Source organism: Plasmodium vivax, chromosome 12 (assembly GCF_000002415.2).
Source record: "Plasmodium vivax chromosome 12, whole genome shotgun sequence".
NCBI lineage: Eukaryota > Apicomplexa > Aconoidasida > Haemosporida > Plasmodiidae > Plasmodium > Plasmodium vivax.
Window position 1 is genome coordinate 207,846 of NC_009917.1, and position 15,854 is coordinate 223,699.

The 15,854-nt window shown below is 46.6% G+C and overlaps 2 protein-coding genes across 2 annotated transcripts, besides 10 other annotated features; one reads left to right on the forward strand and one right to left on the reverse strand.

Annotated features, from left to right (window-relative positions):
* Positions 1 to 153: 153 nt before the first annotated feature.
* On the reverse strand, positions 154 to 1,701 carry PVX_083320 (TBC domain containing protein; the record flags this gene model as incomplete). Its single annotated transcript, XM_001614213.1, has 2 exons — positions 154 to 1,085; positions 1,587 to 1,701. The coding sequence occupies 2 exons, from the start codon at positions 1,699 to 1,701 to the stop codon at positions 154 to 156; spliced, it is 1,047 nt and encodes a 348-aa protein (XP_001614263.1).
* A 680-nt stretch (positions 1,702 to 2,381) lies between these two features.
* Positions 2,382 to 2,409: a microsatellite.
* An 832-nt stretch (positions 2,410 to 3,241) lies between these two features.
* Positions 3,242 to 3,269: a microsatellite.
* A 41-nt stretch (positions 3,270 to 3,310) lies between these two features.
* Positions 3,311 to 3,359: a microsatellite.
* A 707-nt stretch (positions 3,360 to 4,066) lies between these two features.
* Positions 4,067 to 4,101: a microsatellite.
* Positions 4,102 to 4,638: 537 nt separating this feature from the next.
* On the forward strand, positions 4,639 to 15,727 carry PVX_083315 (hypothetical protein, conserved; the record flags this gene model as incomplete). Its single annotated transcript, XM_001614212.1, has 3 exons — positions 4,639 to 14,959; positions 15,265 to 15,493; positions 15,641 to 15,727. The coding sequence occupies exons 1-3, from the start codon at positions 4,896 to 4,898 to the stop codon at positions 15,725 to 15,727; spliced, it is 10,380 nt and encodes a 3,459-aa protein (XP_001614262.1). The 5' UTR covers positions 4,639 to 4,895.
* Positions 4,649 to 4,671: a microsatellite.
* Positions 6,020 to 6,047: a microsatellite.
* Positions 8,661 to 8,687: a microsatellite.
* Positions 11,776 to 11,799: a microsatellite.
* Positions 12,513 to 12,578: a microsatellite.
* Positions 13,209 to 13,235: a microsatellite.
* Positions 15,728 to 15,854: the final 127 nt, after the last annotated feature.

A 15,854-nucleotide genomic window follows, 5' to 3' on the forward strand; every position in this document is an offset into this window, starting at 1 on the left:
CGCACGCACGTCGGAAGGGTGACACGCCCACACGGTTGCAAGGTGACATGGCAGGGCAGGCTCCGCCGCAAATCGGTTCGCGGCAAAAGGGTACGACCGCCTCGCAGCTTAGCCGCTTCCCAGTTAACCGCTCCCCCGCGAATCGCTCCCCGGCTAGGAGAAATGCTTGGGGGAGGACTGGAAGGCGTTCTTCAAAACGAAGGCCTCGGACAAAATGGACTCGATGTCCTGAATCTTCCAGTTGTGCGTGGGGAAGCGCTGCATGAAGAGCAGCATCTGCTGGAAGTCCATTTCTTTTAAGTACTTAGACCAGTGCACTAAAAAAACGGCGCAAATGTACGGGTGGAAATCCGTGAAGATGTCGCAGATATCACTTATGTAAGTGTCTAACAATCGGACGGATATATTTATAGGAAATTCTCTCAACAAAAGACAGTTCACCCATCGGAAGGAAAACTGAATGAAATCGATATTATTTTCGTAAATATGATTGAACAAAGAATTGTCTATTCGTTTTACAATCTCTTTCACTTTTATAATTGCCCTTTGAATGCCCGGCTGTCCAAAAGTGTAGTTATCTTGAATCTGCTCCAGTAGCTTAGAAAGACAAAAATATAAATCTGATTCTACGTTCCTCAATTCTTCATCGGCTATATTGTCTATGTCATCCGAATTTATTTCCTTTTTTAAAACGATTGGTCTTAGAAAAACAATTAAAAATGGAGTTACCAGGTCGTTTATTCCCTGTACGTATCCGCAGGCTGGATGCCGAACGGAGTATATAAACAATACATGTTCGCTCAGCTGCTGAATTTTTTTATGGTTAAAAATGTTGTAACAGGATTTCGTTCTTGGTATGTCCACTTTAATTTGACGTAAAATCTTCAATTCTTCTTCCGACAGTTTACTCTTATTGTAATATTCTTTTTTCAAATTTTCGTATTCATCTCTTTTTTTTTTTAATACTTTATCTGTGTCTTCTCGGTTGAGGGGTAAATACCCGAGCGCTAGCTTCCAGCAGTTCTCCCGCACGTCGAAGGCCACCTCATCGGAGATTCCCCCCCATAGGATGTTCTTCAGTTCGTCTGCACAGAGGGGGGCAAAATAGTGGGGAAGAGGGAGCACGTTGGAGGGGCTATTCGGGGGGGGACTCTCATATGTTCAGTAAATGTCTGGAGCTCTCTCGTATGTTCCATGAATGCCTCGAACACTCTCATATGCCCAGTGAATGCCTCTTGCTCTCTTTGCGATGGCCCCAGATACACCTCAAAAGAGTGCCCCCTTTGAGGAAAGCACACATGGGAACACCCAGCTGGGAATGCTCCTGGGGAGGACCTCCCCCCCTTCTTCCCTCAAATAGCACTCTCCACTCCAGACAGGAGCGCACACAACGGAAGAACCGCACAGAAGCTACAAATCCATTCGATGCAGTTGGAACGCGCAGGCACCCACTCAGGTGCACTTCTTCTGAAAGAGGCCACCGAACTGACTATGCAGAATCAATTTGCACAGATGTGAGGACACCCCCCAGGCCCAAATGTAACCACACAAATATGCACATCTAGCCATGTTGCTCTTTCACGTACTTATGTCGATAATAGGACTGTTCAGGATAGAACACAATTTCTTCATCCTCTGCGAAATGTTTTTTTTTTCCGTTTGATCTTTTTTCTTTTCATCCTTTTCTTCCTCTAATTTCATTTTGTATTTTTTTTTTTTTTTTTTTATACTATTACTTAACTAACAATAATGGGGGAGAAATCATATCACACAAAAAAAAAATGAAGATTTCCTTTTTTCACGGGGATGCGAAAAAACCCTAATCTGAATTCGCATTTTACTTAAATGTGTTTTACCAGGGGAAGGTGGGGTGGTGGTGGGCAGCTTTCGTGCATCTCACCGGAGGAGTTTTTCTTTCACCTTTTTATTGTACTGTAATGTATTGTATTTTTTGGTATTTTTTGTATTTTTTGTATTTTCTTGTATTTTCTTGTACTTTTTTGTACTTTTTTGTATTTTTTTTTTTTTTTTTTTGCATTCGCTATACTTACGTACATTTTTGTATGCGCTAAAATTTGGATCCGTTCAGGCGATGCGGGGTAGGAATATATATTCCCCGCCATGCCCTGTGAGCGGGAGCATTGCATACGATGATAAGTCCCTTGGGGATACCCCCCCCCCCCCCCCATTTGTGTCATACCCACGATTCGCTTTAATGAAGATACCAATGACGGGCGAAGCATGCATTACCCTATTGCTACTTCTTCCCATGCACTGCTCCATGTGTTAACTTTTTAAGTGACGCTAGATTGGGGAGGCTATCTGGAGTCGCCCCCAGCGTTACAAAGAACGGAGATGCCAACGAGTTGGTACACATTTTTGCTGAGGAGCCTGATTGGTGAACAAGGCGAGTTCTCAACAAGGGGTGGTAAAAAAAAAAAAAAAAAAAAAAGTAATACAAAGAGAAGGCGAAGGAGAAACATAAAAGGACGCCAACTCAAATAGGAACAGGACAACCAACGCGCGAAGCAAACTCCAGTGCGCACAAAAAAATGGCAAGCGAAAAGGCTAATCCGCTTCAGAGAGCGAAATTAAAAAGGAAGTCGCTGCATGTACGTGGGCGAGTAGCACATGGGGATGATACCCCAAAGGCTTTACAAAGTTGATAAATCAACTCGCGAGAAACAAAAATGACGCGGTGATGCACATATGCTGGAAGCTGCTCATTTTCAAACGTTGCACTTTCCCCTTTTTGCCATGCGGTCGGGACGCGATTCAGTAAACATAACGCTAAATCGCTCGCGACGCATCCAAACACACTCAACTTTTAACGTCTTTTCGGGGAAACGTAAATTTGTTACCATTTTAAAAAAAACACTTCCTGCAGATCGATGACATTTTTACAAAAGCAGTCAAATAATAGCTCCACCATTTGGCTGTACTAAGTAATGCGCGCCATCTGCAAATATTTCAACGTTGGCGTACAAATTGGGAAAAAAAAAAAAAAAAAAAAAAACCAACATGTATGCAGAGAAGCGAAAAAAAAAAAAAAAAAAATGCACACATTCGCTAAGGGCATAAGGTATGTAGGGCAAAACGCCTCATTTGCTAATGGCCCCTCTGCAAAATTGGGCAGAAAGGTAAAACTGTTTTGCACAACTTTTCTTTCCGAGTAGCTCTTATAAAAGTCTTCCTTCCCGTTGCCCTTTTCCTCACATTTCGTGCGGAAAAAACATTGCGTTTGAGATGTTTGCCAAACAAGCAAAGTGTGTTTCATGACATTTGCGCGGTGCGGAGGGGCCACGTGCATGTAAATGGCCTCATCAGTGTAAATACAAAGGGGAAAAAAAAAAAAAAAAAAACATACAAATGTATGCAAATGTATACACACATGTAACATAAACGTGTGACCATAAGAGCGACGCGCCACAGCCACACAATGGGGTTATCCGCCTATTAGTCGATGTATCCCTCCCCCCCGTGAGTGTTTCAAAATATTAAATTTTAAACTAGCTGTACATCCGGACCAGCAGGTTGATGCTTTGCCAAATGCGCATAACGAGATCGCCTTCCTTCGATTCTCACCCAGACTTTGCAGCCCCTTGTTACATCTTATCAATTTGCTGCCCAGTCAGCCATGTGCAGAAAAAAAAATGCAAAATGTTAGCACACTGACGTAGCAGCACAGTAACGTAGCAGCGCAGCAAAGTGACGGCACTGCAAAAAGAATTACGACTTGCCAGCCGAACGGTGAGCAAATATGGACCAACCAAGTAGCCATAAAAATTGCGAAGCCTTTTAACACTCTGCAAAATAATGCTTGTCCAAAGCGTTCGTTACCTTGCAACAAAATATCTTACGCTTAAAAGTGTTCGATTTTTGGCAAATTTTCGTCACGCCGCGAATCGGTTAATGAATTTCCAGACAGAATGCCTCGCGCGTTTTTAACGCCACTCTGTCGTTATTTTTTTGTTAAGTTTGACCAACTGGATTTTTTTTTTTTTTTTTTTGTATTAAACTGCACGGTTATATCTTCCCTTTTGATGCCTCTCCTACATTGCATCCGTTATTTGTTTAGTTATTCGATCGTGCCGTATGTTCTGCTATTTTTTTTTTTTTTTTTGTCCCAACTTTTTTTTTTTTTTTATGTGACTCTTTGCCGCGAAAAGATTGCCCCCTTCTTTTTGTGACTTCGTAAAATTGTTTGCATTTAAAAAAAAAAAAAAAGAAAAAGCGTCTAAGTGTTATAAATTTTAATACAGTTCATGGGCGTATGCCTTGTGTTATTTTCCCCCCTTTGTGACAATTCGAGATTTATAAACGCTTAGCTCACTTCGATCTGCCGCTTGCTCGCTTGAATTTCCCCGTCGATTTACCTGCACACGAGCAGCTTCTCCGATGTGATGACGCCATAAGGGCTCAGACTTGTCATGCACCAAAGTGGGAAAACCCAGGGGGGGGGGCGTTTTCTTTTTTTTTTTTTTCCTGCGCGTTGGCTATTTATATAGCCCCGTTTTTTCTTTCTTTTTTTTTGCCTTTTTAATATGCTTATTTAGAAGTGCAAAACGGTAGAGAGGACGTCAAGGGGGCCACTCGCTGCATGTTGGCTTACACGAATGTGCAGTCGTACACATCGCACGCGCATCACGTGTGTGACTTCTCCCTCCCTCCATTTCTGCACATCTTCATAGAACATATCACCCTTATATATACAATTTGAAAAGCAATATAATCCCCCTCTGCACGTTAGACTAACCATTTGGAAGTACTCTCCTGTGGTTACTCCAGCACCTAAGTGTACACAGTAAAGTAGCAGCGGCGAACGCATGTGTGTGCACCTGTCGGTGTAATCCCCCCCAAAAAAACCCACAACTACAATTATAACCTCACCCATAATGTTCAGAAGCATTATCCCAACCACGGTTGGTCTGAACAATTCCAAGTACGTCCACGCGAACATCGATGAGGAATACGACTTGTTCGGATCAAACGACAGCGAGGTGAAGGAAAGAAACAAAAAAGATGAAGAAGCGACGTCGCCAAAACATGTTATAAGTGCATCCAACGCGTACAACATAAAAATTAGCCACCTGGAGGAGTGCAAAACGCCGGAAGAACTAGCACTGAAAATATTAAAATCGCAAAATTTCCAAAATAAAAGAAAATACACAAATGAAAATCATCTGCTGTATGAAAAGAAAAAAAAAAAAAATGCACACGTGGAGAGTGAAGCTATGTACTCTAAAAATGGATGTCCCCATGGGAGATATTCCTCCTCATCATCATTGGGGAGACGAACTACGCAGAGCTGCAATTTTGAGAGCTTCAATTTTTTGGGGGGCCCCCCTGATGGTTATATGTACAATGGGGGGAGTTACTCCTCTGAGAGAGGACTGAATAGGGACGCTCTTCCACCCAGGAACTCTTCCAACTTCCACGGCTTTGTGGGCAACCCTAACCGGTTAAGCGGCACGTATAAGAACCAGCAAAGGGGGTCCTCCAACAGCCACTGGTGCCACAACAGATGCGAAGAAATGACGAGTGAACCTGCCATCCAAAGCAGTTACAATCACATCGACCAAAGGGTAATAAACGAAATGGACAAAATGAAGTTAGCTTGTAAGTACCAGTTTAGCAGCTTGAAGAGGTTCGATAGAATTGGGATACCCCCCGGTAGGAGCAACCTCTTTGGTGACCCCCCCCGCGGGGGGTCAAGCGGGATGGGAGGATCCTACCAGGGAGGAGCTAGCATGGAAGGAGCTTACACAGGAGGAGCTTACCCGGAGGGAGCTCATGCGAACGCCATTGACGTGGAGGAGGTCTATGACCACCTGTCCAGTTGTAACCCTCCAAAAGTAGAGCCGACTGATGAGGAACGTATGAAGAAGCTCCCACCCGATGACGCAACATTGCAGGATATCTCGCAACCACTACTCACCAAGGATGCAGAAGGAAAGGGAAATCACCCGTATGAGGACCCCCCAGATGGTGAAACCCACCATTTCAAATGCGAAGGCGATAAAGAGAATAACCCAGTTAAAGTATTAGCAAACGAAAAGGAAGGGGATGAAAATGGGGATCCATCACAGGGGGGGAACCCCATTACAGATATGCCTAACCAGAAGAGCGTACCAAACGAAGCGGGAGAAATAAGCCCGTGGAGGGAACCCACCCAGGAGGAGACCGCAGAAAGTGCAGATAAGGCGGGCCAAGTGGATGAAATGCAGATAAAGGAGGTGGAGGCGGGTGCAGAGGCAGACGTAGAAACGGACGCCGAAGCAGACGTAGAAACAGACGCAGACGTAGACGCAGCCGCGGAGGGGGAATCGCCCCCACTAGGGGAGCCAAACGATAGCGCCAACAGGTGCATCCAAAACGACTTGGAGCAAAACAACCAAATGGTGATGCCCCCCAATTGTGACGCTTCTGCCCAGACCAGAGAGAATAACAGAAGGTGGGCCCAGCTGGAACAACACATGGACTCCTTCCTAAGCATCAACCCGAGCGACTTAAATAAAAATAAAAAGATGAAACGAATAGTAGCCTGTCTAGAGGGATGCCTCAAAAATGATAAGCACATGGCCTACGATGAAGGAGGAAAAGTCGAAATCGTGTTGGAAAAAATTTTTGCAAATGTGAAGGAATTTCTCAGTAAGGAGATCTGCTACAGGAGAGGACAAAAAAGAGACACGGCGTCTTCTGATGAAGGGGAAAGGAAAGGAGAAGGCATACCTGCCCAGGGGAGTGGCACCCTCAGCAACGTGGAGGACGAACGGGATGAGGCTTCCCAAAGCGGAAGCGACACCCACGGGAACGCTGATGAGGCGGTCCGCGCGAGAAGTAGAAGCAAGGGTGGCAGTAAGGGTGGCAGTAAGGGCGGCACGAAAAATGCCCCACATAACGGCGGGAAACATCGCGCCGCGAAACAGCGCCCCGCGAAAAACGCGCGAAGTGCGAAGCAGCCAAACGAAGCAGTCATGAGCGACCTCATATACGGGCACTACAACATCCTGCTGTACCTGCTTCTGCTCAATTTCGAGTGCTTCAAAAAATACGTAGACACAGAGGAGCTAAACGAACAGGTCCTAATCAACCTCAAGATGAATTTTAAAAATGTTATCCTGAAGCTCTGCCACTGCGAAATAAAAAATAGAGTCATTCAGTTTTACCACGTGCATGAGACCTACCTAGTGCAGCTAAACTGCGTCTATGAAAAGTGCCTCCTTTACATTTCAAACCTTTACATATACATAGAGGAGTACGATTCAGTGCTGGTTAACCTCCTTGACCTATGCACCCTGACGCTCCAAACGAATTACAACGTGCAGAACTTGATCGTGAATTCCTCCAATTTGTTGCTAAGACTTTTTAAAAACAAAAATCGAAAAAAAATGAAGAAATATGTCTTGGACGACATCCTCTCCAACATAAGCAACGTCAATTTTAGGTACAACAAAATGAACTTCCGAAATAGCCATGTGAACTCTACGTACATACACCTGACTACCTTCCTGCTTATTAAAATTGCAGATTCTTTTGCTCACTATGAGGGTGACTTGAAGAGGAAGTATTTTCTGGACCTCCAGCGGGGGGGGGCAAGCCGGGGCACATCGGCTGCGAGGAGGCTCCGCGACGACTCCGACGGTGAGGCGGACAGCGGTGATGATGATGAAGAGTACTATGTGGGGAGGCGCCCCAAGGAAGCGCGCAACGGAGGCAGACGCGATAGAAGCAGACGAAACGGAGGCAAACGCGACGGAAGCAGACGCAACGATGGGAGCCGCCACAATGCTGCTAACACAGCTAACGCTGCTAACGCGCGAGGAGGGGAGGACGCGGGGCTGTCTGACCTTTCGCGCAGCCTAAGCATCTTCACGAGCGAGGAAGAAGGCAGCAGCGCCTGCAGCGGGGAACCCCCAAAAGAGAGCGACACAAAGGGGGGAAAAAATAAAAGAGCCACTGGTAGAGACCCCCCCAGGCAGTACCAAATGAACGCAAAAAAGGGGAAGCCAAAATACTCGTTAAGGAAGAAAAAAGCAACAAAGGGTGATCCCCACGATTGTGGCCTTTCGAGTAGCACACATGAATGCGAATCGGACGAGAAAAGCGAAAAAAGGAGAGCAGCAAATGCTAGTGGTAAAAAAAAAAAAAAAAAAAAAAAAAACATTTTGACAATGCAAAAAAAGGGAAACACAAATGGTGTGAAAAACAACGGAGAGAAGAAAACCAACCAGGTAGGGAGCACCCCCTCAGGGAGGGAAGAAGACCCCTCGGAGGAATCCCTGAACCAGTACATGATGAGGAAGAACTTCAAGAGGCTAAACAGTGTAGTCAATTATATACTAATAGAGATTATCCAAAAAACTCTCTACGGGGACAACAGAAATGCGAAAACCATTTTGCAGTCCCTCATTTTGGACCTAATAAAATGTTGCGACAATCCCCTGTTCAGCATAAGTACTCTGTTTGTGAAAAATTCTATTCACATTTTTTTTGATGTCATTAACAAAAGACATGAAGGAAATGTAAAGGAGACCTGCCTCTTCATATTAAGGTACATTTTTACCTACACATTTAATATTTACAATTATGTGAATGACGCCTGCTTCCCCTTGTTGCACAATTTGAATCGGGAGCTCTGCCAGAATAAGTTCATCAAGCCGCTCTTCCAGATGGACGGTTTTAAGGAAGCCAAGGAGGGGCTCTCTAGCCCCGCTTGCATCACGGGGGGGGGGAAAAAAAAAAACGCAAAGGGGAAGAAAGGAACGAAGAAGGAGATCGCCCAGGAAGCGGCAAAAAAGGAGGTACTTCGCACAAATGGAGGAGAAAGTCTCCCCGGAGAAATGACGAAACTGCTCAGGTGCTGCGACGAGGTGGAAAAAAGCGATCAATTGCTCCGTTGCCAGCAGTGTGAATCGTTCTACCACAAGATGTGCATTTACAAAGATGCGCGGAAGGTGAGCGCGCAGAGGGACATTCCCCAGGAGGGTACCAACTGGGGGGAGAGCAGCCTTCGCCAAACAGGAGGAGATAACCAAAGAAGCGGCGGGAAAAAGGACAGTCAGTGGAGTGGAGATAAAAAAGACTGCCAACGGAGCGGCAATAAAAGAAGCAGCCAACGGGAAAACCTCGATGAGGATACCGCAAAACGTGTGGAGAACCTTTTGCACCCCGCCAACGTAGCAGAGTACTACTGCGACAACTGCAAAGTGAGGAACATAATCAAAGGCATTATCATCAGAGAGGCGCAAAGGAACAACACCTTCTTGAATAGCAAATTTAGGAGGAAGAAGGAAAAGAACAAGGGCTTCTACTGTTTTGAAAAATTTGTGAACAAACTGAAAGCCTTCGTCGTGTATTACTACTACCTGGTGGTGCACCTCAAATGTGACAGGGCAAGTGAAGGCACGGACAGGAACTGCAACCATGTGTACTCCTACATACTCATCCTGTATAATGACTTTTTGTGCGCGGATGGGGACGCGGATGGGGATGCGGAGGGGACTGCGAAGTGGGCCACGGGGGAGGAGGAGAAGGGGAAGCAGAAGAAGAAGAAGAAGAAGAAGAAAAAGGAGAAGGAGAAGGGACTACCTCCTATGAAGGTTGCCACTTCCCAGAAGAGTGCCGCTCCCCTGAAGAGTGCCGCCCCCCAGAAGGACTCCACCCGCGTGAGCAAATTCGCCCAGATGCTCTGCCACGAATACCGAAACGCAGACAGGAAGGACGACGAGGCCCTGGCCAAGTGCACCGGCGCACACAACTTTGACATTTACATCCACACCGTGTGGAGGATCCACCTCTACTTTTCCTTTTACGAGTATTTCTTCGTAGCCCTCAACCAGCTCTTCTACATCCTCTACGAAAACGGAAACAAAAACCTCAGGTATTACAGCATCTCCATAATCAGCAACATTATAAGTGACAACTACCTGTATTTGAAGTGCAGGCACACGCAAAACATTTTGATGTCTTGCTTGACGGATAACTACCTAAAGGTGAGAGAGTACACGCTGTATATCTATTACAACTTCTGCAAGACTTTTCTGGACGTAGAAAAGCTGTCCGATTGGTGCCAACTTATCGGTGGAACGACCCACCCTCCGCTCAGTAGTACCCACACGAAGGCCGCCGAAGCGAAGGCTGCCGAAGCGAAGGTTGCCGAAGCGAGGGACAGCCCCTCGAATGAGGCGAAAAAGGAGGAGATAAATGCCCTCGACGGGAAGAAAAGACGCAACCATTACCAGCGCAATCAGCCCGTCGACCTGAACCAGTACATCACAAACGAGGTTGTAGAGTCCATTAGGCGGTGCTCCAAGGACATCAAAATTAGCATCCGAATTGTCAGCGTGAAGATTTTAAAATACCTCGTCTATTTTAACGTGTACGCGAGGAGGTACCCCCGGGGAGGGGCGCAGGCAGGGGGGGGAGACGACGACGGGGAGGAGCGCCACGCAGATGAGGACCGCCGCCTCACTAGCCAATCGGACTGCCAACCGGACTGCATCCGAGACAACCTCTCCATCGTGAACGACCTGATCGAGCGGTACGTGTCCACCTTCGACAACGAAACGATGAAGAGCGCCGTCCTCGAAACGTTCATCGACATTTTTTTCATCAACATCTTCACGCAAGCGAAGCGGAGGATGGCGAGAAGGGAAGGCACCCCAGAAGTAGACCCCTACCAGAAGGGACATTCCTATCGGGACTACCCAAACGCGCCTCACGATGGAGGATACGAATCGGAAGAAAGCCAATCAGTGACCATCGAACAGGATTCCACGGTGCACATAAGGATTGAAAAAAATATGTACACCCTATTCATTCATCTGCTCTACGTGATGAAGAACAAACACAACATAAACATCGTCAGCAAGATGCTCTCCCACATGGAGAAGAACGTGAGGGGGTATGACGAGAGGTTGGGCTCGGTTATGCGCTTTCTGGGCGAACACGATAAAGCGGGGACACTCGCTGGGGGTCGTCCCCACGGCGGGGGCAATAGCGGCGTTATTAGCGGCGTTATTAGCGGCGTTGTTAGCGGCGGTACCTCGGGCAACTTCAAACCCACGGCAAAGAGCGCCCACAAACGTGGCTCCTGCGCGGGAAAGGGCCGAACCGCGAACCACCCGATGGACGAGCGCGACGGAGAGGACCCCACCGAAGACGAACCCACCGACGACGCAGAAGGGACACACGGACAAACCAAAGAACAAAGCAACCTGCTCAAAATTAAAAACAGCATATATAACATATACCTGAGCAACTCCTACAAGTACTTGGAAATCTTGACGAAAAAAAGAGTGCAATATGTGCTGCAAATCTGGATTCACAATTTAATTTGTCTCTTCATTAGCAGCAGGAGGAATAGCTCCCTCGAAAAGGAAACGAAAAAAATTATAAACATATTTAACATTATCATCGAAATTATGCCCAGCTTATTTATCAAATATATGGATTTTTTCTACCCTTACATATACAACAATGATGTGTCGAAGGATGTGTGCGAGTTGCTCTCATCGATTATCCCCCACTGTAAAATGGACCTCAATTTGAAGTTCCAGTTTAAGAGGGTGCACTTCAATAACTCCCTGCTCTACCATCAAAACATTTTCATCTCGAGGTCCTACGTCCAGCTGCTCTGCACACTACACACGTATATCTTTTCCGATTTTTTCTATTTTAAAACGTATATCCAAGAGTGCCTTATGAAGCTACACAAATACAAGTTATGCTTCCTAATAAACAATTACGTGGTGCAGCTGAACGATTTTGTGCGTGATTTTCAGTTCATGACGCAGGAGGAGAAGCAGCGCATTCGGGGGGACCTCTTCCAGGCGTACACTCAAACGGTAGAGGTTAACGGAGGAGAGGAGGGAGACCCCCAAAAGGGAGAAAACCACCCAGACCACTTCTTCACCTACAATCTGATCGATATGCCTTACGAACAATTTGTCAATCACCTAGACCAGTACAAGAAGCATCTCTTCGACCTCTTCTGCGTGACGCACACCGATGTGCTAAATTTGGACAAAAGCGCGTGGCTCATTTCTGTGGTGATGGAGTTCATCAACATTAACAAAATTGTGGTGAACGATGTGTACGGCGAGGGGGTGGACCCCCACACGCACGCCGGGGTTGGGGAGGTAAAGGGGGGAGAAGTAACGCGTGGCAGCGGAGCGGAGGCAAAACGTGGAGAAGTAAAGGGCAAAGGCAGGATGAAACCCGCTAGTGCGACCCACGCGAGCGAATCAAATCGAGGCACGCGAAGGAAAGCTAAACCAGATGAGCAAAAGCCGGATGCTGCTGATGATGCTGCTGCTGATGCTGCTGCTGATGCTGCTGCTGATGCTGCTGATGCTGCTGCTGCTGATGCTGCTGATGCTGCTGCTGCTGATGGTGACACCCAAACGAATGGCGTAAAATACATCAAGCTGTCCGAAATCGCAAACCGCGTGCAGATATACAGCCAGGGAATTCTCTACTTTGAGTTCATGCTCAATAAGGAGGTCGATTACATTAACAAGTGGAAGACGCTCCAACTGAAAAATGAAATCATTACAGAAATTATTCAAAAAAAAATCAACACCAAGAAGATAGAAAAGTTTGTCCATCTATGCAACTATAAATTTTATGACATCTCTTCAATTGTTGTCAATCTGATTGTAGATTTGTTCTACATTTCGAACGATGTAAAATACAAATGCTTTTTCCTCCTATGCTTAAGCAAAATACTCTCCAATTTTTACAACTCCCATTTTGTTAACGACTTGAAATTGAGGAATGTTTTTTTTTATTGCATCAATTCGTTCAACCCAGTTTTGCAGAAGAATTTTCTCTACACGTTGCTTCACCTCATTAAGACGTACGAGCAGTTTCTTAACAACAAGGATAACCTGCTCCTCGCGCAAAGTGCTAAGAGGAGGAAATGCGAAAGTGCACTCCAGGGCGGCAGAGTCAGCATGGCTTCGGCCCCCACGGAACAACAACTTAGAAATGTGAAGAAGGGCAAAGTAACCACCACCAGGGGGGGAAACCCTAATCAGAGGAACTGCCCAAAGGGGGACAGCAAAAACATCCACTCTATTGGCAGAAACAGCGCAATGGGTAACTGCCACCGGGGAGAACCTACAAATGGGGGGGAAAACCTCCACGCGGATATGCCCCAAGAGGGGGATATAACCCGAAGGGAAGACCACCAAATATTCCATTGTGACTCCCCCAATATGAGTAGTCATGACGAACCAGGAAAGGGCAACCACCAGAGGGAGAGAATCAAACGGGAGGCAACCCTGGGGGAGGAAGACACAGACGAACCGCACAAAGGGAGTCGCTCAAAAGGGGAAAAGGAGCAACTGAAAGGTGACAACTCGGGTTTGTGCGAACAAAATGATGCGCTACTGATGAGGGGTGAACAACTCGCGGGGGGTCCCAACTTGGGTAGCCACAACTTGGGAAGCCCCAACTGGGGGAGCCCAAACCCGAGTACCCCCACGAATGGACCCAATAACGACATCATTCACGTCCTCCTGGTGGCCTCCCTATTTGCCCAAAAAATTATCAACCTGCTCAGCGTGAACCGCTTCATATACGCAGACTGCTCCACAGAAGAACTGCACTTGATTAAAAATTTAGGAATTCAAATTTTGGGCAATCTCTACAAGGAGGGGTTCATCCAAGGGGCGAAAATCTGCCCCAGCATCTTCTGCCTCTGTTTCTCTCCAGATATGAAGCTAAAATGTAGAAGTGAAAAAATTATCAACTGCATTTTGGAGAAAGACAGTTACAACTTTGTGAACGGCCTGGCGGAGTGCCTCCAGCATATGCTCTTCTACCTGATTGAAAATCACTACATGTTTAGTAATTTTGAGAGTGGCGGCCCAAACGAGCAGAGAACCAACCAAATGAGTGACGCTGACACACTCCTGTTTAAGAAGATGGAGCAGCCCTTTTTCCAGTGCCTCCTAGACATCTACGACCGTCTGGGAAGTAAAAATCTAAAAATGAAATACGTCAAGACGGTACTGAAAGAAATCGAAAACGCCTGCCACTTAGTGCTGTATGATAAGGTTCGAAGCTTCATACGGGATGTGGGTGCCAAGTATAGCGGTTCCACTGGGGGGGCAACACATGGAGAGGGTACCAGTGGAGACTACTCCAGGAGAGATGGCTACAATGTGAATATCTCCGTTCGCATTCCCCAAGTGAAGGACATCTACTCGCTCATCCTGAGGAAGTACATGCCGCAAAGCGGGTCGAGTGCCCAGAGCGACGATCCGAGGGACAGTGGCTCTGATTCGTCTGCCCCGAAGAGGGACAAACGGGCGGGAAGCGGAGCAACCAACGGAGAGAACCACGTCCAACTGGAGGAGAAGAAGCCGCCCAAGTATAGCGGCAAGCCAAATAGCAAAAGGATGAACAAGGAAGACGAAACATCCAGTTGCTCCCACTCCAAATCGAGCGAAAAAATCATCGATGATGACATTTCCGACGTAGGAACCAACTCAGAACAGAATAGCAACGAAAAAGACGTAATCGAAAAAATAAAAAAAAAATACCACCTTATGCACCACCAGATGAACGCAGACGAATTCACCCATATTAATTACTTCCTTTTTTTATATATTCAAATTTTGATATACCTCCTCTCCTTCCTAAATTTCACCACGTATAACGAAATGGCACTGCTAATCCATGACATTAACAAAGTGTATTATATCATTTCGTCCACTCTTAACATCAGCTCGGAGGTGGACAGCCCCAAGTGCAACCACAGCTACTTGCACTCCATCGATGAACGTATGCAGGAGCTCTCCCACGAAGATGAAATGAACAACGAACGGGAAAGCGAACACTCCTCCAGGGTTAATTTGAACCTTTGCAAAATCAAGTGCTTCGCCATGGTGCTGCTGAACAGTTTGACGAACCAGTTGGTGCGGCATTACCAGGTGGACACCTCCAGGTGGGCCACAAAAGGGGTGTGCGTCATGGGTGAGGGGTGTGTGTGGAAGCGTAACGCGGGTGGGGGCATCCCTAAGAGGTGCTACCCCACTGCATAACCACCCCTACGTTTAATCGACAGAAGATGCACTCCACACATGCGCGGAAAACGAAAGAAGGGTTGAAATTGCGCATCCCCACCATCATTCAACCCATTTTAAAAAACACATGCAGTTCGCTCTACTGCGTGCGTCCCGTATTGCCCTCTCCCCCCCCTTCGCATACGCTAACACGAAAACACTCAAACGCGCACCCCCCCCTCCGCAGACTGAACGAGCTGATCGAAGAGGACCACGCAAAGGAAAACAAAATCGAGGAGGAACTCAGAGAAGAAAAAAAAAACGTCTTCAATTATTTCGAGTACATCTACCAGTGCATCGAAATCTTTGTGGAAGACAACGCCGTCGTCATGGAAAAACACGCTAGACACAATTTAAAAATGCACAACTTGGGCACGCACAATTTGAATAGTGACTACATAAATGGGCTTATGAATGTAATGCTTGCAGGGAGAGAGAAGTGGACGCATCGTCTGCACGGGGCACTCGTACGATCCGCGTGCAGAGGATGCTGCTGTGTGGGTACTTATATTCCCGCTCGCCACCAGCACACCATCTGCTCACCCTCTGCTCACCCCCCGCAGGATGGAAAAAACAAAAAATTCGCGCAGAAGAAAAAACAGAGGGAAGTCTCAAGGCAAAGGAGATTGACCCTGAAGAAAAATTCCTAGCCGAGTCGCCAAGCATCCGTAAATCGCCCTCTACTGTGCTACTGGTGGAGAACCGCGCCGTTGCTACATACATGTATATATGCTCCCCTGCTTTTGACTTGTGGGGCAATTTTTTGCACACTGTTCG